At 48.8% G+C, this 24,455-nt stretch overlaps 1 protein-coding gene across 2 annotated transcripts; it reads right to left on the reverse strand.

Moving 5' to 3' along the window:
* Positions 1 to 8,242: 8,242 nt before the first annotated feature.
* Positions 8,243 to 23,728, reverse strand: PLIN1 (perilipin 1). 2 transcript variants are annotated; one of them, XM_055363090.2, is made up of 10 exons: positions 23,545 to 23,728; positions 23,078 to 23,262; positions 21,281 to 21,339; positions 17,053 to 17,257; positions 15,337 to 15,419; positions 13,833 to 14,097; positions 13,349 to 13,521; positions 11,463 to 11,654; positions 10,797 to 11,042; positions 8,243 to 9,805 (listed from the first exon to the last, which is right to left on the reverse strand). In XM_055363090.2, the coding sequence occupies exons 3-10, from the start codon at positions 21,323 to 21,325 to the stop codon at positions 9,446 to 9,448; spliced, it is 1,569 nt and encodes a 522-aa protein (XP_055219065.2). In that variant the 5' UTR covers positions 21,326 to 21,339; positions 23,078 to 23,262; positions 23,545 to 23,728; the 3' UTR covers positions 8,243 to 9,445. The 2 variants fall into 2 exon arrangements, with proteins under 2 accessions (XP_055219065.2, XP_018866537.3); XM_019010992.4 differs by lacking the exons at positions 23,078 to 23,262; positions 23,545 to 23,728 and adding an exon at positions 21,548 to 22,138 and having other exon boundaries at positions 8,249 to 9,805.
* Between the last annotated feature and the right edge of the window lie 727 nt (positions 23,729 to 24,455).

Here is a 24,455-nt window from a genome sequence, read left to right on the forward strand (position 1 = left end):
CAGTCCCAAACCACGCCCCCTGCACGCCACTCACACAGCCGGCAGAAACTTTAATCTCCCCACGTTTAAAAAAGTTTTCTCAGTTATAAGACTCTCTTTTTCTCACATTTTAGCATTCCTAAAATTGAGTTCCATCTTACACTCATTGTCAAGGGAAACTTGGCACCAGGAGGGGCAGGAGAGGTGATCTGGGGGTGCCCACGGCAGCCTCAAAGAGATGGTTGGTGTCTTCACCTCTGAGACCTCTGATCCATTGTTTGCACTGGAAGCACCATGAATGGGTGAATTTTAAAATCTGAAAACATATTTGTCACTTAAAACGCCATTAGAAAAAGTAAACTCCAGTGTAGTTTCTAGTGAAATTTTATTATGTATATAGAAGATTACCTGTCATAGACAGGCAACATAATTAAAGGCCATAGAAATTGCCAGGCTCGTCAGATAGATCTATATTAGGAAACCCTCAGCCTCCAGTAACAGAAACCACAATTTGAAGTGGCTTGAACCATAAGGTCATGTGTTATCTCGGGGAACAGTGAAACCCAGAGGGATGAGGGCTCCTGGGCAGGTTGAGTCAGTGGCAACATTACCAAGGAGCTGGCCTTTTTGACTCTTTTTTTTTTTTTTGCCATCAACTTCAGACACAAAACGTCCAGAGGAAGAAGACAGCAGTGTGTGGTGAAGCATGCCCTTTGGATCAAGAGCACTCCAAGCTGATTTCCTTCCCATTCCATGTACCACACAGCTTAGGCCTGTCCACCCCCAAACTAATCACTGTCAAGGGGATGGAACTACCATGATTGGCTTGCAATACCAGTGTGAGACAGCGTGGATATAGGAAAGTCATCCACAATCTCCACAACCACATCCTCGAAGCTTCATAGAGGAGAGGCTGGCCAACTGATTCGTGTATCACAAAGGACCATGATTCAGGTACCAAGCATCTATCTGTCAGATGCCAGGAGCTGTGCCATTTCCTCCAATAGACAATTCAGTAAAGGACAAACTAAAACCTCGAGCAATTGGAAAGAGCACATGAAACCCCAGTGTTCTGTGACACGCTGTGGAATGACACGGTTGTTCCCAAATATTCTAAATCAATTGGGGTCCTGAACAAGAACAACACAGAGCAGCCTGCCGCCGTGATGCCCAAAGAGAATCATTTTAGACCCTGAAAATGTGAAGAAGCTGAAAACTGAACTTGGATGTTCATACGTGTAAAATGTAATAAAAGGTGATGATGATTAATGAAACATCATGCTTTAAGAGGTACAATTCTGGGCCAGCCAAGGTGGCTCATGCCTGTAAACCCATCACTCTAGGAGGCTGAGGCAGGCAGATCCCTTCAGCCCAGGAGTTTAAGACCAACCTGGGCAATAGGGCAAAGCTGTTTCCACAAAAAATGCAAAACATAGGCAGGCGTGGTGGCATGGGCCTATAGTCCCAGCTACTTGGGAGGTTGAAGTAGGAAGATACACTGGCTTGAGCCTGGGAGGTGGAGGTTGCAGTGAGCCGAGATGGCGCCACTGCACTCCAGCCTGTGTGAGAGAGCGAGACCCTGTCTCAAAAAAAAAAAAAAAAAAGAGAGAGAGAGAGAGAGAGGTACAATTCTAATTACAATTATAGTAATTAAATTGTAGAGAAAATAAAAACTTTCATGTTACAATAAATTTTTAAAGAATTTCATGTTGGTGGAACTATCAATGTGCATTCGTGATTTTAGAAAGATTTATCTTTTTTCTTGCTCTTTCTGGTGGATGTGCAGTGTTTTTCTGTGTATCAGTAGCACTCATATGCAACAATCTGGTGTATACCCGAGTGTCCAAATTGTGGCCTTTATCACTATTTTCCATTAAAAGTAGCTGATTCCATGTATTAGGGTAAGAACTGGAATAATTATTTTGTGGTCAAAAAATTCAGATGCTTTTAAAATGTATGTTGTAGGCCTGAAATGACAAAAGCCCCAACTTAAAGGGGTTCTTATCAGCCAACTTGTGACATCATGAGCTTCAGAAGAGCAAAGAATAATTATCGTTACTTGAAACAAATTGAGTCGGTAAAAATTCCTTTTGTGGAATTTGACAAGCTGATTTTACTACTTACATGGAAAAGCAAAGTGCCGGAAGTTGCAAAAGACACTTGCAGAAGGGCAGTATGGGTGGACTTGCCCAAGAAGATGTGAAAGCATATTTGAAACTATTGTAATTCAGACAATGTGCTAATGCTACAGGCATAACAAATAGAACAAATCTGGAAACCAGATCTATGACAGAGTAGAGAGTGCAGATCAGTAGGGGAAAGCTATTCAATCCATCAGGCCGAACCTGGTCCATTGTTCATCAGACATCAGTAAATCAGAAGTTTCCAGCTGACATTCGAGAGAACTCTTAAACTTCCTGCAGTATACAATTTATTTCGAGAGAAACTCAAGGCTGAGTATGGTGGCTCATGCCTGTCATCCCAGCACTTTGGGAGGCTGAAGTGGGAGGATAGCTTGAGCCCAGGAGTTCAAGACCAGCCTGGGCAACATAGCAAGACCTCATCTCTACAAATAAAAAAAAATTAGCTGGGCCTGGTGGTGTGCACCTGTGGTCCCAACTACTCTGGAGGCTGAGGTGGGAGGATTGCTTAAGCCTGGGAGGTCAAAGCTACAGTAAGCTGTGATTACACCACGGCACTCCAGCCCGGATGATAGAGACCCCATCTCCAGAGAGAGAGAGAAAACACAACTAAAAATTCAATTAGGAAATGTATAAGACGGTTATCCACGTGGAAGAAAAAAATTGGATTCCTACTTAAACCACACTTATAAAAATTAATTAAATGTAGGGCTGGGCCAGGCGCAGTGGCACATGCCTATAATCCCAGCACTTTGGGAGGCTGAGGCAGGCAGATAACTTGAGCTGAAGGGTTGGAGACCAGCCTGGCAACACACCGAAACCCCATCTCTACAAAAAAATGCAAAAATCAGGTGGGCATGGTGGTGTGCACCTGTAGTCCCAGCTACCCTGGAGGCTGAGGCGATAGGATAGCTCGAGCCCGAGAGGTCAAGGCTGCAGTGAGCTGTGATGGCGCCACTGCACTCCAGCCGGGGTGACAGAGTGAGACCCTGTCTCAATAATAATAATAATAATAATTAATGAAATGTAAAATGGATAAAGCGTTAGAGGAAAATCATCATGGCAAATATTATGATATTTGCCCCTATCATACCTTCATGGTAGGGGAGAGCTTTTAAAACATAACTTTCAGCACCACAGGAAAGGTTAAAAACAAACAAAAATCACAACTCAAAACTGCAAACCATGAAGGGAAAGAGTGGTAATTAGGACTAAATCAAAATTAAGAACTTTTGTTCATTGAAAGGATGAACAAAGAAACCAGAAAGAGAATGAAAATACAAGCAACAAGCTGGAAGAAGATATTTGTGATATTTATCCTTGATAGAGAGTTAGTATTCAGGGAATATAAAGAAGTTCTAAAAATCACTGAGAAAAACTAGGCCTGGCATGATGACTCACACCTGTAATACCAGCACTTTTGGAGGCTGAGGCAGGAGGATCGCTTGAGCCCAAGAGTTCAAGGCTGCAGTGAGCTATGATTGATTAAACCATTCATTCTAGCATGGGTGACAGAGCAAGACCCTGTCTCAAAAAGAAGAAGGAAAGAAAGAAGGAAGGAAGGAAGGAAGGAAGGAAGGAAGGAAGGAAGGAAGGAAGGAAGGAAGGAAGGAAGGGGAAAGAAAGAGAGAGAGAGAGAAAGAAAGAAAGAAAAAGACAGAAGAAAGAAAAAGAAAGAAAGAAAGAAGGAAAGAAAGAAGGAAAGAAAGAAAGAAAGAGAGAAAGAAAGAAAGGAAGGAAGGAAGGAGGGAGGCAGGGAGGGAGGGAGGAAGGGAGGGAAGAAAGAAAAGAGAAGAGAAAGGGAAAATACTTCACAAAAGAGGAAATGCAAATATTAAATAAACAATGTTCAATATCATTGCTAATCAGGGAATTAAGTCCATGACAAGATTCCATTGTACTCTCCTCAGATTTATGAAAAGTGATTAAATTAGACAATATCAAGTGCTGATGAGGATGCTGGTAAGAGGACTCATATACTTCTGGTGAGAATGTAAATCAGAGCAACCACTTTGAATGGCAATTTGTCAATATCTAGTTAATGATACACACACTTTATCATTTAGGAATCCCACTCTTAGTCATATTCCCTAAGAAACTCTTATAAGAATTTTCATTATCACAAAGTATGTAACAGTAAAAATACGTAAACAGGCCGGGCATGGTAGCTCATGCCTGTAATCCCAGCGCTTCGGGGGACCGAGGTGGGCGGATCACTTGAGGTCAGGAGTTCGAGACCAGCCTGGCCAACATGCTGAAACCCCATCTCTACTGAAAATACAAAAATTTAGCCTGGTGTGGTGGCGAGCGCCTGTAGTCCCAGCTACTTGGGAGGCTGAGGCAGGAAAATCGCTTGAACCTGGGAGGTGGGGGTTGAAGTGAGCCAAGATCGTACCACTGCACTCCAGCCTGTGGCACTAGAATGAAACTTGTTCTCAAAAAATATATATATGGAAACAATCCAAATGTCTATTGACAGGAGAGTGATGTGGCAGAGATTACAAGTTACCCCCATCCCTGGGATCTACTTCCCCTCCATTTAGGACTTCTGATTTTTAATTGGATGCATAGCCACTCCAGACGAAAACTATATTTCCCATCCCCCTTTTAAACCAGGAGTGGTCATGTGACTAAGTTCTGTCCTGTGGGTTATAAGCAGAAGTAGTTGTAATTTCTGGTGTGGAGGCACGCCATTCTCCTTTCTCCTTGTTCTTTTCTGTGGCTAGAATATGGAGTTGATCGCTGGAGCTGGAGCAGCTATCTTGGCTCATGAGGTGACTTTAGGAAAAGAAATCATTCACGACAGAAGAGTAAGATAGAAGGAACCTCAACCCCTGGCACTGCTGAGTGTCATCCCAGTCTGGACTACTCATCTCTGGGCTTTTACAGGAGACAGAAATAAACTCCTATCACTGTGTGCTAGACTGTACTATCGTTCAGCAAAGAGTTGCTCCCTTTCCCCTTCCACTAGGGGAGAAGTCTACTTCCCTGTCCCATTGATGTGGACTTGGCTGTATGACTTGCTTTGGCCAATGGAATGTAAGTAGATATGATACAAGGAGAGGACTTGTGGTGAGACTTGGTTCTGTGCTCCAGTGATCTGTTGTGAGAAGAGTATGCCCCATATAGCCACTGACCCCTTATCCTGGAGCCCTGAAATAGCACCCCTGGTGCAGAACTGAACCCATGCACAGCCTGGAGCCAAGTTCAGCTGATCTGCAGGCTGAAGCAGAGCCATTGGGAGTACCACAGTGATGAGCTAAACCATAGTTGACCTGTGAATATAAAAATAAATGCATGTTGTTGTAAGCCACAGTTTTAGGATAGTTTGTTATGCAACAGTATCATGGCAAAAGCTGACTAGTATACATTGTTATTGGGAGCCTTCTGTCTTTTAAAACTGAATCCATTCTAATGCAAATGACTGAATAAATTATGGCATATTTATATATACTCATTAAATATAGAGTTTTAGAATAAAAATCTCTAGTGAAAACAAATGAAGCTCAGAAACATAATTTTGAGTGAAAAGAAGCAAATCTCAAGAATACATATAATCACACTTAAATAAAGCTCAAGGCATGCAAAACTCAATCATATTGTATTGGGGTGTATACATAGGAAGTAAATCTATGAAGAAAAGCAAGGGAATGAGAAACAACAAAATTCAGGACTGTGGTTTTGGCAGGTTGGGGCTGGGGATGGGGAGGGATTGTGGATGTCATGCAGGATGTTTTAAAGGTGCTGCTTGTGTTCCGGATGTAGAGCAGTGAGTAGAAGGGTCCAATAGTATATCCTAGATGGGGAGCTGACCACACAGTCTTGGTCCCCTCTCTGCGCACAGAGGAACCTCTAGACGACCGCACTAGCTCTAATGACATACTAACAAGGTATGCAGAAGTTTCCATTGACTCAGTTTACAGAAAAGCTTAGAAGAATTTGACTTTTTAGTTTGTAATCAACTTTTTTTTTTGAGATGGAGTTTTGCTCTTGTTGCCCAGGCTGGAGTGCAATGGCGTGATCTTGGCTCACTGCAATCTCCGCCTTCTGGTTTCAAGCGATTCTCCTGCCTCAGCCTCCTGAGTAGCTGGCAATTATTACACTTATTACAGGTGCACGCCACCACACCCGGCTAATTTTTGTATTTTTAATAGAGACAGGGTTTCACCATGTTGGCCAGGCTGATCTCGAACTCCTGACCTCGTGATCCGCCGGCCTCGGCCTCCCAAAGTGCTGGGAATTACAGGTGTGAGCCATCTAATCAACATTTAAATATTTAAAATAATTTGATGTATGCATTTTATAAATTTTGATTAAGTATGAAGTATTAAATGGTTAGGAAAGTTATGCTTAAGACAATGAGCATCGAAGCACAAGTCATAGTGGTATCTCTCCATGCCTGGAAGTCCCTTGGATATTAAGATCCTAGATAATTATGGGCGGAAGGCCAGGCATGGTGGTTCACACCTGTAATCCCAGCACTTTGGGAGGCCAAGGTGGGCAGATCACTTGAGGTCAGGAGTTCGAGACCAGCCTGGACAACATGGTGAAACCCCGTCTCTACTAAAAATGTGAGAATTAGCTGGGCATGGTGGCGCACACCTGTAATCTCAGCTATTCAGGAGGCTGAGGCAAGACAATCGATTAAGCCTGGGGGCACGGAGGTTGCAGTGAGCTGAGATCCTGCCACTGCACTCCAGCCTGGGTGACAGAGTGATACGGTCTCAAAATAAAATTATGGGAGGAAAAAGGGGTAAATAATTGCCTGGATAAATGTATGTTATTGTCTGTAATTGTTTGCATCTCCAAAAGCTGTGGCTGAGTTAGAAGTGGGTTTTGTAGGCTAGAATGGAAGGCATTGGGTATTTCTCTGAAGGACCCTGGGCAACCCGATGTGAAGTGGAGGTCTTTGCTAGGTCCTGAGCTACACTGAAGATACTGAGTGTGGGTGGACCTTGCCAAAGTGATGCCCCGCAGAACAGAGGAAAGTCCCCCATTGAGCCTAGAGCCAAGGAAGCAAATGTCTGCCATTTAGAGGAGCTACTTTGCCCTTGTTACTGGCCAAGATGTGTTCAGAATACTGAGAAGCAGGTTTAGTGTACCTTGCTGCCTAATCAAGAGGTTCTAAGAGCAAAAAGAAACTTACAACTTACACTGTTTGCTTCCTGGGCTGTCCTATTCCATATGCGGCCTCCAGCACCCGTGCTCAGGCCCAGGGCTGGGTGAAGGAACTGGGCCTGACCAGCAGGCGTGTTGGCGGCCACAGCCCTCAGGCGGCTGAGGAGGCAGCTTTCCTGCCTTCTGGAGTATAGCCTAGCAGGAGGAGCCGCAGGACTGGGGAGGAGTAAAGAGCTAGGAATGTGGTTTCTGGAGCACCAGGAAGAAAGCTGCATGGGGGGGTGAGGCCCAGGACAGGCAGGCGTTTCTTTCTGCACATCTAGGCCTGAGGTCACTTCTCCAGCATCTGTCCATGGGAGCCCTGCCAAGGCTGTGCTGGGCTCTGTCTGCTCACCCCTGTTCTATCAGCTTCTAAGAACCCCTCTTGCCAACTCCACCCCTCATCTTCCCTCCCCACCCCCCAGGGAACTGCTGGGTGTAGTTTATATCGTGGAAGTGGGGTGGGCAGGGTCCATGGCTGGTTCAGGGGCCTGGCCACGTCTTTATGTGTATATCTACCAGCTTCTCTCCTGTCACCATTCTTGGCATCCTCAGACTCCAAAACCACAGATCAAGGCCCATGACTCATTACACCAAAGATCTGCCAGGGCCACAGAGTCAGTTCCAGGGCCCTAGAGTCAGTTTCAGGGAGCGGGGCTTCCAGGTGTGCAATAGAGTGGGAGCTAATAGAGTGGGTGCTTATGTGTCTGAGGGGGACCTGTGGAAGATGAATATAAATATATGGATGTCTAAAAGGACTGACTGAAGACTCATAATTTTCTGTGCATATTTCTGAAGCTGCAGGTGAAAATAACTAGAAAAATAGGGTTTGGTTTGGCAGGCTACTTGGTATTATCTAGTAATACTTAAAATGCACATATTCTTTCACCCAGTATGTCATGGTTACAAGTCATGCGTCTATCATATATATATATATACACATAGCCACACATGTACACTAGACATTTTTGATAAGGACATTTATTATAGCACTGTTTGCAGTAGCAAAAAAGAAAAAAAAAGGAAACAACTTAAAAGTCCATCATTAGGGAACTAGTTAAATCAAATAAGGCGTATCCATATTATGCAGTTGTTATTACGTGGCCATCAAAAAGAGCGAGTGGGATTTATAATGTGATACAAAAATCTCTTCAAGCTGTATTATTAAGTGAAAAAAGCAGGCATGCGTAACACCCCGCAGCTTGTGTAACACAAGCGGGGAGTGCATACACACGTGCCTGCAGGTGCATAGCCCTGCATACACAAGAGATGGCACCATGGTGGTTTTCAATGAAGGGGAACAGGGGAGCTCGGGGAGAAAGACACACACCCTTTTGCAATGTTTGAATTCTGTAATTGTATGAATGCATTTTCTAGATTTATCAAATATTAACATTTCAAAGACTAGGGTTGGGGATGAACTGTGGCTATACATAAAGTCTATATATCATTACCATTTTGGTTCCCCAGCATCAAAAGAGTGACTATGCAGGTGAAGGCAGTAATGATGCAAATGGAAATGTGGCTGTGAGCAAGCAGCTGGCTCTACAAAGCACACAGGCCTGGACTCAGCCTGTGAAGCGGCGGGTACTCAGAAAGTGACACTAGTATTTTAAATAAACACCCAAGAGCTTTTGCATCTGATTGTTCCCTTCAAAGTAGTCTGCTGGGAGCCTAGATCATCAGAGGATGTTCATCAGAGGGTGAACAGATCATCCTAGATCACAGAGGAGTTCTGTGCTAAGAATGTGTCAAAACCTTCTGTCTGGACCTTCAGAGTGGTGACAGGAGTTACTCATTCGTGGCAAATATTTATCCACAGAGGCAGAATCTGAATTTTGGAAACGGTCAAATGTCTTTTGGCCACAAGTTTGGTTAAAGAGATGAAAAATCAAGTTAGGCAATTACTCTTTTAGTAAAAACCAAGCCATAGAATCAGAGCAGGCTGCGGCTCTGGTGTCCCTTAAAAACTGGCTCTGAGAGTGAAGCCCCAAAAGGATGCTAAAAAAAAAAAAAAAAAAAAAAGTGCGCCTGGCAGCATCATCGGGATGAGGCTGAGGTCCCCAGGGGACCACTTTGAAAGTGGCAACGCTCGCCTGGGCAGTGCGGGTTCTGTTTATTTGTTAGAGAAACCCGCCGGCCCGGGGCGCGGCGGCTGGTGCGGCGACTCAGCTCTTCTTGCGCAGCTGGCTGTACTGCGTGCGGCCCAGGATGGGCTCCATGACGCTGGGCCGGAAGAAGCTGTCGCTGACCCTGCGCTTTGGCTTCTCGCGGGACACGGCCGGGAAGCCCGGGCGCGGCGCTGCGGGCGTGGCGACTTTGTCCTCCAGGCCCGGGCCGGGGGGCGCGCCGGGGCTCTGCGCGCTGCGCAGGCTGCGGCGGGGCTGTGCGAGACGCGGGGCGGGCTCCGGGCCGGCGGACGGCGCCCCAGACGCCCTGCGCTCCGCCTCCCGGCGCTCGACCTCGGCTGGTGGGTTGTCGATGTCCCGGAATTCGCTCTCGGGCTCCATCAGCGACAGCCTGGGGAGCTGAGGGCCCGGCAGCCGCCTTAGAGTCCTGGCTTGGCCCTGGGCCCTGCGCCTCTGACCCACCGCCCCTTCCCGGGCCCCTCGATTGTTCCCCCGGGAGCGGCCGTCAGGAGGACACAGGCTGGGGAGCGGTTCAGTAGTTTGGGGGGCACCGGGGAAAGCCCTGAGGTCCTGCCCACTCTGAGCTTCTCCATGGACCAGGCTGCTCAGGCAAGCCAAGCCTCCCAAAGTTTCAGGATCCCCTAGGCCTTCCTGAGGGGAACCCTCAATGGGAGGTCATCAGCTTTCCTAACTCTTCCTTGCAGCCCACACAGTGACCTGGCCAGGGACGGGTACACCTTCCTGGGGCTGGCCCGAGCGCAGGATGAACAGGCGGGCTGCTAAGATCCCTGGCATGCTGCTTGGTAGAGTGACTGAGTAACCCACCCCCTTACCAGCTCTAAGGGTGCTTTCTGCCCTGACCAGCCCCGCCCCCCAGGCCTGCATAATCTGTAACCTGCTTTGGAAAGGGGCTCCCAAAGGGATGGCATTGGTATCCCCTGGGTTTTTCCTATTGGTGACAGGTGATAGAATTGGGTGGAGCCTGCTGCTGTCCCCTGGAACTCATGGCCCACCCCTCAGGGGGCCCTGGAAGCCTCTCCAACCCCTTCCCAGGCAGCAGCATGCAAACCTGCCCAGCCCTTCAGTTGAGAGCAAAGGGGTGAAGGTGAGCCACTGGGATCCCGGGACTGATGGCTGGAGACTCCTCTACCAGCAGGTGGGAGGGGCCGTGGGGAGAGGCCTCAGGCCAGAGCCATGGGCCTCTACACTCCTGGGGCTGGGAGAGGCCCAGTATGTTAAAATGTTGCCAGGGCACTGAGGACTGGAGTGGGGGGCGGTCTCCAGAGGAGTAGGGAAAGGAGGGGACTGCAGCCCCTTCAGTCAAATCTACTTTATCTGCCATGTCCAGGCCCCCTTGGGACACTAACAGTTTGCCAGGGGTGGTACTCACCGGCACGTAATGCACCACTGTGTCCACCACGTTGTCAGTAACGCCCTTCAGGGCATCTGATAGGGACATGGCCCTCCCCTTGGTTGAGGAGACAGCAGGGGCTGGTGTGAGGTGCAGCACCCTCCCTGCCATGCCCAGCACAGCTGCAGGTGCCCATGTCACAGCCGAGATGGTGGTCTGGAGGGTCTTCTGCAGGGTATGTGCCACACCACCCAGGAGGCCTCGAGGGCCTGGCAGGGCTGCTACCTGGGGGCCAGAGCAGGGTCAGTGCCTCCTGTGGTAACTCCCCTGACCCTTCCCTCCCCACCAGCCCCAGGGCTAGAGGGAAAAGCATGAGAATACCAAATTTACAAAACTTCAGGCCTATTCTGCCACTAGCAGTGTGGCCTTGGACAGGTCACATTCCCTCTCTGAACCTCTGTTTCTTCTCCTGCAAAATGGGACAATAATCTCTGCCCTGCCTATTTACAGAGTGTTGCAAGGGTCAGCTGAGAGAATGACATGGAAGTCCCTCGCCAGCTGGGCATTTGGGGGTGGGGTGAAGGGTGTTGCACGCACATGCCATGCCCCTGCATCTGGGGCAGAGGCCCTGAGTTCACCCTATGCCTCTGCTTCTCACCCCTTCTGTGGGCTGGGGGACCATGAGGCTCCCACTCTCCCCCTCACCTCACTGAACTTGTTCTTCTCAGTCTCCAATTCTTCCTCCTCCTCCGTGTCCTCTCCCTCCGTGTCTGTCTGGTCCTCATGATCCTCCTCCTGGGCGGCTGCGAGGCTGTGCAGCCAGGGTACCCGCACTTCGCTCCTCCGCCGGGACACCGCCTGCATGGCCACTGAGGCACCCCACTGGGCCAGGCTGCTCTGAGGGAGGATGGCAGCAGATTGCTGGCTCAACTGCCCCTGCTGAAGGCCAGGGAGCCCCAGCAGGCCAAGCCCCTCGCCCCCAGGGTCCGGGCCAGGTGGTGAGCAGGGCTCAGCCCCAGCAGACTTTTCTTGAAACTTTTTATTGAGTGGTAATCTACATACACTAAAGTGCACACATCTTTAGTGTAAGCTCTATGAATTTTTATAAGAACACACCTGTGTAACCACCACAGATCAAGACATAGACCATTTTCAACACCCAAAGACTCCCTGTGTCCCCACTCAGTCCATATTCCCCCAAGAGTGACCACAGTCCTGCTCTCTGTCACCATGCCTTAGTTTTGCCTATTTTCGAACTTCATGTAAGTGGAGTCACACCATGTGTATTCATTCATTAATAGCTCCTTTAGTTAAATATGATGGTGTAAGTTTCACCCATGTTGCTGCAAATGGAAGTAGCTCCTTCTTTTTCATTTCTGTGTAATATTCCATCATACGAATTTCCTGCAATTTACCCATTCTACCGTTGATGGACATTATCATCGCTTCCAGTTCTTAGCTAAGGATATTGCTGATCTGAACATTTTTTACTTGTCTTGGGAGACTTAAGTGCTCATTTCTGTTGGGTATACACTTAAGAGTGGAACTGCTGGGCCATAGGATATATGTATGTTAGCTTTGGTAGATACTCCTCCCAGATCTTTTAAGAGTGAAAAATTCAGTGAACCAGAGTGTCCCATGGGAAGAAATTGACTGAGCAAGTGGGCTGGTATCTCCTGAGGCACATTCTAAACCTCTAGGGAGCCCCACAAACAGAGCCTCCTTATTACACAGCTTTTGGGAATGCCACTCTGTTCCATGCGAATGGTGGCACGTGAGGTTCTGCCCACTGCAGGTGGGGTCCAGGCATGTGACTCAGTCTCAGCTGTTATTGATGCAGGGGACAGAGGGGAACTACTACTCCTGTATTCCTGCAGGGGCAACACTTGCTTGAATGAATGATCCACGCCTGATGATGCTTTTAAAAGTCTGCTCAAAAGATGGCTGAAAAGTAGTCATCTTGTTTGCTGGCCTTTATGCTTTAATATTGTTTTATTTTCTTTTCTGGCCTTAGTTTCTTACTAAAATTCCTTATGAAAAACATCCAGCCTATTTCTGCTAAGATACAGAGAGGTGGAGGTGGGGAGTGGTGGGGGGTTAACTCTCCCTGGGCCTAGAAAGGGCAACTTCACCTTGGGTGCATTGGTGCTGGGTACACTCTCCCTGACAAAATGGGTTGTATACTTTGTTTATTTAAGGATGACAGTCCCTAGTGCTTGCATAGCAGATGGAGGTCCTGCTGTCTTATAGGTGGGAAGACCCATAGAAAGAGGTCCACTTGGGGGGATGAAGGCTGGGGCTTGTGGGAGACTCAGAGGGAAATGGGGGAGATAGAAGTGAGTCGTGGGGCAGGAGCACTCTAGCAAGGCAGGCCTGCCCTTGCTTAACATCCTGTCCCTTCTCTTTCCCTGTGGTCTGGAAGGCCATCCCTCTACCCCTCTCAAGTCCTCTTAGAACTGAAGCCCCAGCCCAGGTTGGAAGAGAGAATGTTCTCAGGACAGGAAGGGGTGATGGGTGGGGGATGGGAGGGACTAGGAGGCCCACAGGGCTCCCAGGCACAGGGTCAGTCAGAGCTCAGGGCAGATACTTACCAGGGGCACCACGCCTGGGATCCACATGGCCACAGTGTGGCCCTGCTCCAGGGCCCGGGCCATGGTCTGCACGGTGTATTGAGAGAGGGTGTTGGTCAGAGCCCCAACCCTGCTCAAGAGGCTTGGCTTGGCCTTGGGAGACTTCTGGGCTTGCTGGTGTCCAGGAGCAGGGGCTGGGTAGGGATTTGGGGGGAAAGAAGAGAAAACAGGTCAGAGAGGGGCCGGAGAGATCTGGGTCATGTCTAGGACTGGAAAGTAGGTGTTCTAGGTCCACCACAAACTCACTGGTGAGTTCCACAATTCACTTTCCCTCTTTACAGATGGGGTGGGGGTGGGGGGGGGTGGTAAATGATTATGAATCCACCTGAAAATCCCACTGGCCTTCCCTATTCCAGAGCAGTGGCTGGATGAGCCACCTCCTGCTGATTCCCAGGCAGTGTGTGTGACAACTCACTCCCAGGCGGAGCCTCCGAATGGCAGGTACCTGACTCTTCCTTGTCTGGAGGGAGGAGGTACTCCACCACCTTCTCAATGCTGCCCAAGGCCAAGTCGGCCCCTCCAGAAGCCAGTCGGCCAGCTCGAGTGTTGGCAGCAAATTCCGCAGTGTCTCTGGCCACCCCCCAGGCAAGCTCGCACCCAGCCAAAGCGGCCCCCAGGACCTTGTCTGAAGTGCTCGCGATGGGAACGCTGATGCTGTTTCTGGCACTGCGGAGGCGGGTGGAGATGGTGTCCTTCAGCTCAGAAGCAATCTGGGGGAAGTTGGTGGGGGTGTTAGGCATGTGGTCTTGTAGGCCCTACAAGGGCTGCCCTTCTGGGGTCTGGTGGCCTGAGCCCAGCTCCCAGGAAGGCATTATCTAAAGGCCCAGGGAACTGGTACTGATATTTAGGTAGCTGGAATTAAGCTGGGCTTTAGAGGGAGAGGGCTCCAACCTTCCCTGTGCCAACTGTTTGGATCTCCTGGCTTCTTCACCCCGCATCACAGCCTGTCAAGATCCCTCCCATCCTGTGAGGATGACCCCAAAGGCTCGTCCTTGGTGCCAACTGTCCTGATACCCTCGGGCTCACAAGGAATCTCCTCCATCCTTTCCTCAGAACACAGCATTTCTATTGATTTATAGGTGTGCTTGATCTTCCTACAAGTTCTGCATTGAAATAATTTGTCTTTTTCTTCATTATTCTGGGAGCTCCTTTGTGACAAAAATGTTGCCTTTTATCTGGAAAAATGGGGAGCAAAGAGCACAGGTCTCACAGCTGAATAGACCTGCTCTCATTGTCCCCACTTAAGGCTGTGTGGCCGTGGGGGAGACACTGGTTTCCTCTCTGTAAAATGGAGATAACAACCCCTATCCCAGAGGGTTGACAAGTGGATTAAATAAGAGCGCTTGATAAAGCATAGGTGATGGCCCCGGGCATAGGGTAGGGCTCAGTACATGTTTATGGGAAGGGTACATAGTTGGTCAGTGAGATAGATGAGGTCAGAGACTGAAGCTTATTCCCCAGAAGCACCAAAAATGAGTCCTTATCATAGCAACTACCCAATAAATATGTAGCCAGGTAAAGTGACCTTCAATCTCATTGTCCATAAAAGGCTGGATCTTGAGGATATGGGATGACACTCCTGGGATCTGAATGAGTGTGACTCATGATCTTAGGCAGCTGTAGTTGCCAAGTGGTCCAGGGCAGACAATGGAACCTCAGATCCCAGGGTGCAGTATCGGGAGGCAGTGGGACCCGCCTCAAGCTCCTGTTTGGGTTTGCCTCTGGGGTCGTGCCTGCTGGTCCCAGACACCCCACCTCCATTTAGCTTCACAGGGAGAAGAGGAGCCTGTTGTGTGGCCTTGGGAGCAGGCAGTCTCCGCCAGCCTTGGAGGGTGCTCACCATGGGACACAGACTTCCAGTCACAGCATCAGCAGCCCCTGCCCTCTCCTCCCTGAGAGGTGGTGACGACAGAGTGCAGGGAGGCTTCGAGAGGTGGGAAGGGGCTCACCTTTTCAGGGGGGTACTGGAGGGCGGGGATCTTTTCCTCCAGGTGGTCCAAGCCTCGGCAGGCCAGCTCATTGGCAGCTGTGACTGGAAGGAAAGGGCCAAGTTTGGGTGAGCCCTGCCCCTCCCTATGAGAATCTAGCACTGGCCTCTGTGCCAAGGAAGTGAATTGGAGCCCTCAAATCCCAAGGCCTGCTGCCTCCCCAGCATCTCTGGGCCCCAGGCCCTTTGCCCTCTTTAGCCCTTGTCTGCAGGGACTCCTCGAGACCTGGGCCAGTTTCTTCTGTCTGCGTGGGAACTCTGGAGTCGCTCAGACCTGCACTCAAAAGGCCAAATGACCACATCTAAGCAGCCTGTGGCCTCAGCTAGTCACAGCCTGTCTGAGCCTCTGCTTCCTACCTTGTAAAAGGTGAATTAATGGTGCCTGCCTGGCAGGATTTTTGTGAAGAAGAATGATGGGAGCTATATGAATCACCAACAAGTACCGTTCTTTCCCTCCTTCTCTTCCTTCCTGACCTGCATGGGTGCTCTGAGTGAGCATGAGAGAGAAGAGAGGTGTGAGAGGGAAGCAGATGGCAGTGAGGCCTTGGGGCTGGGCCTGCTTAGCTCTCAACATGACAAACTCCCAGCACAGCCAGTGCAGGCCCCAGGCTGTCCATGCTCTTCTTTTTAACCACTAGGTGTTGAGACGGTCAGCTGTCTGAAGAGGGTCACAGGGAAGGGAAAAGAGTTGCCCCCGGAGAGTGGGCATGCATCAGAGATGCACCTGCTTCAAGGGGATCCCGCCTGGATTGGCCGGGACATCGGCTCTGCAGCCATGGCCAATGGGGGCCACAGCTTTCAAGGAGAGTTCTTTATACTCTTTCATATATTCTTTCTCCAGATACCTTATTTTTCTTCACAAAATTCTCAAGCAGCAGAGAGCCCAGATGACTTGGCTGTCTTCCAGTTGGGCAGAATGAGACTCAAGGAAACTATTTAAGGAGCTTGTAGCCAGGGACACGGCCTGGGCCTACTTCACATCGGTCCTCTCCTGTTTGCTGTGTGGAGTCCTCAGCTACCCATAATTCTGTAATTAGGATGATGGAAGGTACCAGACTTTTTGGCATTGCTGCGATTTCCCTCAGCCCTGTGTATGCCTTGGAGACCACATTTTCAGATGGGGCAGAACAATTTGAGTGGTGCACATCTGGTAAGGCCAGTAGGAGAGCCATCTTCTGCCTCCAGGGCCCTGGCTGGCGGCTCTCTGCCACCCCCACCCGTCATGAGCCGCTACCATCAGCTGCTGGGCTCAGCCAGCTTTCCCCTCCCTCCGTGCCCTCCGGCCCTGCCAGGGCCCCTAGTGCCGGCTGCCTCTGCCAGACTCTGCTGGTTCTTGCTGCTGCTGCCTGTGCTGTGACAGTGAGTGTCTGGTCTGCCTTGGGCCCTACCCTCACCACGGCCTGCACAGCTCTGCCTTCCCTTCCCCTGCAGATTCTCTGGCCATCATTGTTATCCTAGGAAAATGCCAGCTGGGCCATAGATAGGCATCTATAGATGAAAAGAGATCTGTATGTATACCTTTATAGCCGTAGATAAGAAGACCATGCAATGGGATGTGGGCAGTTAAGCAGACAGACAAGCAAGTTATCAGACAGTCAGACAGACTGAGAGGTGGACAGACAGACTGGAAGGTAGGCAGTGAACAAGCAGGCAGCTGCTGAGCGCCGCAAGGACTCACACTGGGTGGACAGCCTGCGGACCACCGGCTCCATGCTCCAGGCAGCTAAGCTACTGGCGCTCTGCACGCCCTTCTCATAGGCATTGCACACAGAGGCCACCAGGGGGTGGGCTTCCTTAGTGCTGGTGTAGGTCTTCTGGAAGCATTCGCAGGTGCCACTCACCACCGGCAGCTGCAGGACCCGCTGCAGCACATTCTCCTGCTCCTGGTGCGGAAGGAACACATTCAAGTTGTCCCACCTCCCTCTCCAGCCTCCCGGGAAGCTGACCCCAGGGTCATGGGGACCAATGGTGCAACTAGCCTGAGTCCAAGCGACCTGGGAGGAACCAAGGCCAAAAAGGTCTCTAGATGCCCCAATCATGGGGGCGTGGGAGAGCCCATGAGGAAAACAAGAGTCAGCCGGCCATGTCCTCCTGGTCACCATCCGGGGTTCTGGAGAGCTGCCAAGGCAATCTCTGTTCTCCAGGGACCAAGTCAGATCCCATCACCCCCACCCCCACCTCAGCTCACTCCCCTGATACCTACTGGTAGAGAGCAAGTGTTGTTAATGTCTAGAGTTTTAGTCCACCTTTGATTGGTGGCTTCTCCAAACATTTTTCTGGTCTTTCTGGGGTACTGCCTCCCTGCCTGTGTATCCCGACCCCACTGCCTAGAACGCTCACCTTCCCTCCCACAGCCCTTGCTGCCTGCCAGAATGCCATTCCTTCAAGACTCTGCTTGACCAGTACTTCCCGTGAAGCTTTCAGACTCTCCTCCATCATGTCGGAAACCACTCCCTCCCTGGCTGTCTCCACATTCGTCACACCATCCTGTGGTTATGTGTATTCATCTCACTCCCCGTAGACTGTCATCTCTGCATCCCCAGAGTGTAGGCCAAACATGGCACCGTAATGTTAGCTGAATACGTGAACCACAGTCAGGGCTGTGCCTAGTAGAATGTGTAGGTTTAGATCTGCCCAACTGCACAGAATCACAGAATCTTAGGGGACTTTGTACTAAGAATCCTTTCCATCGTTCCTCTGGTCGACTTGTATTTGTTTTCATTTATTTATTATTTTTTATAGAGACAGGGTTTCACTCTGTTGCTCAAACTGAAGTGCATGAGTGCCATCATAGTTCACTGTAACCTCCAACTCGTGGGCTCAAACAGTCCCCACACTTGTGCCTCCTGGGTAGCTGGGACTACAGGTGTGTGACACCATGCCTTGCTAATATTTTTATTTTGTAGAGGGGGGGTCTTGCCGGTCTTGAACTCCTGGCCTCAAGTGATCCTTCTGCCTCAGCCTCCCAAATCACTGAGATTATAGGCCTGAGCCATTGTGCCCAGCCAAGACTTATATTTGAATGTCTCCCTGAATGAGAGCTCTCCCCCTCACAAAGTGGCCTGTGTCCCTTGTTGGACAGCTTTGCTGAGCTTAAATTTGCCTCCACCCCCCTGTTGCACATTCTGCCCTCTAGAACAAAACTGAGCAAACCTATTTCATCATTCATGGGTTGGCCCTTCACATATTTGAAGTCAAATATGTCTCCCTTTAGAAGTGCCTCCATCATGTTAAATGGCTCCAGTTCCTAACTTTGTTTACAAATGGTTCACACTGTGGTCTGGTGACCCCCTCTCCTGGACATGCTACAGTTTTACATTATCTTTCTCAAAAATATACTACCCTCGCTTGAGCCCCAGAGTTTAAGGCCAGCCTGGGCAACACAGGGAGACCCCATCTCTACAAAAAAAAAAAAATAAATAATAATATAATTAGCAGGGCATGGTGCTGTGTGCCTGTGGTCCTGGCTACTCGGGAACCTGAGGCGGGAAGATCTCATGAGTCTGGGAGTTGGAGGCTGTAGTGAGCCATAATCACGCCACTGTACTACAGCCTCGATGACAGAATGACACCCTGTCTCAAAAAACAAAAAACAAACAAACAACACTCAAAGACAGCACTCTGGGTGTGATCTGCGTGTGCTGGGTGTAGTGGAACAATCGTTTATCATTTCTGGGGTGCTGTGCTGTTAGTAATGCACCTTTGGCAGCAGTCACATAATTAAGTTTTAGGTCACCTAGGAACCTTAGTGAAAAAACACTGGTCTTTGAGTAAAAGAATGAATTCTAGGGCTAAGTGTAGAAGCTCATGCCTGTAATCCCAACACTTTGGGAGGCTGAGGCGGGAGGATCATTTGAAGCCAGGAGTTTGAGACCACTCTGAGCCACAAAAAAAAAAAAAAAAAAAAAAAGCTGGCCATGCTAATATTTGATGGCATGTGGACTACACAGTCCCAGCTGCTGGGGAGGCTGAGGTGAGAGGACTGTCTGAGACCAGGAGGCCGAGGCTGCAGTGAACTATGACGATGCCACTGCACTCCAGCCGGGGTGACAGAGCAAGACTCTGTATCTAAAAAATAAATAAATAAAATTAAAAGAACAAATTTTAGGCATGCAGAGGGAAAGAACATTTGCCAGGTGCCATTATGCTGCAGGCACTGGTCTGGGTGCCTTGGTGACATGAGCTCACTTAATTCTAACAGCCATCCTCTGGGGTCAGCACTGTCACCAACACTGAGTCGATGAGGAGATTGACAATCAGAAACAGGAAGTGATTTACCCAAGATCCCACAGCTGATAAGTGGCAGAGCCAGGATTCCAACACAAGCTGGAAATGGCCTACCTGGGATTACCTTCAAAATAACATGAAGTGGGGGAATGAATGGAAGTGAGGCTGGGGTGGGATTGGCCACGAATTCATGGTCTTCGGGGCTAATAAAGGGTACATGGGGCTTACTATGTTCTTTTCTGTCTATTCTTATGAATGTTGAGAATTCTCCGTATCAAAAGTAAAAAGAAAAAAAAACCCCAGGTCAGATTCCGATGCTCAGGCTCTCTGTAGCTTTGAATATGACACTGTGGCATGGTTTTGCTCGCAAAGTGAAGACCTGACCTGTTCTGTTTGTAGGAGGCAGAGTTCAAAGACCCCTATCAATGACACCGACATGTACACTAAGACAGAGCAGCCCACAATATCTTAGTTTTTTGTTTGTTTGTTTGTTTGTTTTTTTGAGATGGAGTCTCGCTGTCTCCCAGGCTGGAGTGCAGTGGCGCGATCTCAGCTCACTGCAAGCTCTGCCTCCTGGGTTCATGCCATTCTCCTGCCTCAGTCTCCCAAGTAGCTGGGACTACAGGCGCCCGCCATCATGCCCCGCTGATTTTTTGTATTTTTAGTAGAGACGGTGCTTCACTGTGTTAGCCAGGATGGTCTTGATCTCCTGACCTTCTGAACCACCCGCCTTGGCCTCCCAAAGTGCTGGGATTACAGGCGTGAGCCACCGCACCTGGCCAATATCTTAGTTTTTTATCCTGCAGGTGAATTTGAAATTTGAACTAGAAATAGACTATGACTATAAACAAGAAAACATTCTTTTTAACATTTTGGACGAGCCTTCAGAGGTTGTTTTAGACAAAACCGAAGGAGGAAAGAGATCCTGGGAAGGGAATAAACCACCGTCTGTTAGAATGGCTTAACCATGTACTTGACCATTTTACGCCTCTCTCTGTTCTATGATTCAATACAAAACAAAGTGATTCCTCGTGCAAGAGTTAGTAAAAGCCTAACTTGGGCAAGGTGGATATTGCACAGGTTCATAATTTTTAAGTTTCACTATCTGAACTGTGCCCAAATCTGAGATGCCTTGCCAGGAGCCATCAAGCATCCCTAAAAGTATCAAATCACTTCAAGTCACAGTGAAAACCAGGTCAGAGATAGAACACCAGACACACGGAATATCCCACCCTTCCCCCGACACAGCAGCACAGGCTGTGCACCATCTAACTCCGACAGGTGACATTTGCCATTATGAATGATGCTGGAGACACAGAATGCAGTGGCTCTGCACTGAATGCACATCCAGCTGGGTGGTGGACAGAGCATGGGCTTCTGCGTCAGGGTTTAAACAGTAGTTCCCTTCCTCTCCACTCCCCCCGTCCCTAAGCCAGGATTTCTGTCCCTTTTTTTCAAGGTGCTTAGTTTTTAATAGGCATCTTTTTTTCCCCTCCCAGATCCTCCAACTGCCCCCTACAAAAGGTGGTGAGGGCAAGAATAACTAAGCCATGGTAGTCAATGAACTAGGATCATAATCTGGGAATATCTTGCTCTAAGTCCCCTGCACCTCCCCTCCCTGCTTCTTCCTCCTCCCTCAGTTGTCCATCCCCTGTCACAGATGAGCCCAAGTTACTTACAGGGAGGTCTCCATCCAGCAAGGTGAGGCCTTTGTTGACTGCCATCCTCGCTCCTCAAGCTGCAAAACAGAGTCCCAGGTCCCATCAGAAGCCCTCAGGCTTGAGCTCCACTGGGTCACTTCCCTACCTCTCATGGCCACCAACTAGGCCCAGGCTGCCTGGGGGCCCATTTGCCCTGAACAGAAGGCATTAGGTTGGAGGGTGAATGTCACACACAATAGCCCCACTCCTTAGGGTCCCATAGCAATGAGTTGCTCCATAGCTTACTTGTCAAGACTGATGTTTCTTTTTTTTTCTTTTCTTTTCTTTTTTTTTGAGATGGAGTCTTGCTCTGTTGCCCAGGCTGGAGTGTAGTCGCACAATCTCGGCTCACTACAACCTCCGCCTCCCGGGTTCAAGGGATTCTCCTGCCTCAGCCTCCCAAGTAGCTGGGATTACAGGCGCCCACCACCACGCCTGGCTAATTTTTTTTTTTTTCTGTTTAGTAGAGATGGGGTTTCACCATGTTGGCTAGGCTGGTGTCGAACTCCTGACCTCAAGTGATCCACCTGCCTAGACCTCCCAAAGTGCTAGGATTACAGGCATGAGCCACCATACTGGCTAATTTTTGTATTTTTAGTAGAGATGGGGTTTTATCATGTTGGCCAGGCTGGTCTCGAACTCCTGGCCTCAAGTGATCTGCCCACCTTGGCCTCCCAAAGTGCTGTGATTACAGGCACGAGCCACCACACCCGGCCAAGAATAATGTTTCCTATAAGAGTTCAGGTTAAGAGGCCAGGCGCGGTGGCTCAGGCCTCTAATCCCGGCACTTTGGGAGTCCAAGGCAGGCAGATCACCTGAGTTCAGGAGTTCAAGACCAGCCTGGGCAACATGGTGAAACTCCATCTCTACTAAAAATACAAAAATTAGCCAGACGTGGTGGTGGGTGGCTGTAATCCCAGCTACTTGGGAGGCTGAGGCAGGAGGATCGCTTGAGCCTGAGAGGTGGAGGTTGCAGTGAGCTGAGATCCCGCCACTGCACTCCAGCCTGGGTGACAGAGGGAGACTCTGTCTCAAAAAAAAAAAAAAAAAAGTTCAGGTTAGGAAATAAAAAATGCAGGTAGCCATAAGAGATAAAAAGTTTTAGATAAAATCTTAAGGCTCTTAAATGAGGGTCCAAAAGAGACAAAAACAAGAAGTTTCAAGCTGGGTGCATTGGCAAGCACCTGTAATCCCAGCTACTGAGGCCGACATGGGAGAATTGCTTGAGCCCAGGAGTTTGAGATCAGCCTGGGCAATACAGTGAGACGCCCATCTCTAAAAAAATAAATAAACAAGTTAAAGGTTTCATCTTTGAAAAGGCTCTGGGTTAATTCCTCTATTTCTCTCTTTCTCTCTGTCTGTCCCTCTCCCCCTCTCCCTATCTGTTTTTTGAGACAGGGTCTCAATCTGTTGCCCAGGATGGAATGTGGTGGCACGATCATGGCTCACTGCAGCCGTGACCTCCTGGGATCAAGGTACCCTCCCACCTCAGCCTCCCATGTAGCTGGGACTACAGGCATGCACCACAATGCAGGGCTATTTTTTTTTCTTTTTTTGTAGAGACAGGATCCCACTGTTGCCCAGGCTGTTCTTGAACTCCTGGGCTCAAGTGATCCACCTGCCTTGGCCACCTGCAGTGCTGGGATTAAAGGCATGATCCACTGTGCCTATCCAATTCCTCTATTTCTAGATTCTGGTATCTATACCAGAATCTCTCCCTCAGTAGTTTCCCTGCAGAATTTTTCATCCCCAGCAAAATCCCCAAGAGGCCCTTACCTTCAACTTCTTCCCTTTAATGTTCATAAACAAGCCATGTAAGGCAGGTGCCCCAGGACCCCAACACTCACTCCGGCTGACCGCCACCTCAGTCTCACAGAGCCCAGGCTGCAGAGTGTCTCCTCAGGCAGAAACAATTCCTGTCACTCCTGGGAGGCTTGGGCAATGCTGCTTCCACCTCCCAGCTAGAGGAGGGCAGAGAGGGAGAGACAACAGGGTCAGCCAGTTGTCATGGTTATCTGACCCAGGGTTCCCCAGGCATATCCTAACTTCTCTAAGGACATTTAGAAAACAAGGAGGTAGGTGGCAGAGCTGAAGGAGATCCAGGCTCAGAGGACTTAGTATTCCAGAGCCATGAAGCATCAGTTCTATAATGTTCCTGCCCTCAATTCACAAAAATCTGCTTTCCAGAAAGAAGGTATAGGGATAGACATCGTTAAACTCAAAAGCTCTAAAGTTCTATATACCTCTGCAATCTTTTGGCTCCTTTTCCATAGAGGGTCTTGTGGGACAGTTTTCAATCCATTTCTCTCATCTTTTCTTATTTACTAGCAAGAGTGAATGTTGAACAGTAAAATTTAAACCCACACAGAAGAGTTCATCTGAATGTATTCATCTTTGATCATGGAGATAAATTGCCCTCAGTGAAGAAGCGACAGAGCCGGGAGTTGAGTTTTTGACAATATAGCCTTTGAGTTGAGGGACGAATTCCCACTTCTTAGAATTCAAAAAAATTTATTGAACTTTACCTGGCCTAAGATGCTACTAGAATGAAGAGTAGGAGAGCCAAGTAGATTTTTATTCCCCTAAGTCTGGATAAGCGACAGTGTTGACTAAGATTCTATCACTAATTAATAGCACCCAGACAATCAAGAATTAGCACCACTCAACCCTTCTTTAGCCAGGACTCAAGCACAAGCCCAAGTTCTAGTTCCTGGCTTCAGATATGATGGAGGACTATGGTATAAGCCATAGCTTTCAGATTAACTAAGAAGGGCCTCTTCATGAAAACAGACAATAGGAAAACAAAACTTATTTTCTTTGTTGCTGGTGGAATTATATGTATTGTTGACTCTGCTAAGTCACACAGTGTGGGCAAGAGAAGAAAGAGGCAGGGGTGGGGAATTATGAAAGATCCTTGGCAATAAATTACGTATCTGTGATGCAATAAAGTAGGGAATGAGAAGACAGGAAAGGGAGGAGTCAAGCAGGGAGGCTTCAAAGGAGTAATATGCTATATGTTTAATACTTATTGATCCAACCTGTGCTTTTCAAATGTAAGGCAGTAGAGAAGACAAAGTATTTAAAGTGGCCTCTGCCCTCACCTCAAGGTTCAGCACAAATTATCTGTGAGTCTGTGACTGGACAGCAACCTGAG

The sequence above is a fragment of the Gorilla gorilla genome, chromosome 16 (genome assembly GCF_029281585.2).
Source record: "Gorilla gorilla gorilla isolate KB3781 chromosome 16, NHGRI_mGorGor1-v2.1_pri, whole genome shotgun sequence".
Lineage (NCBI taxonomy): Eukaryota > Metazoa > Chordata > Mammalia > Primates > Hominidae > Gorilla > Gorilla gorilla.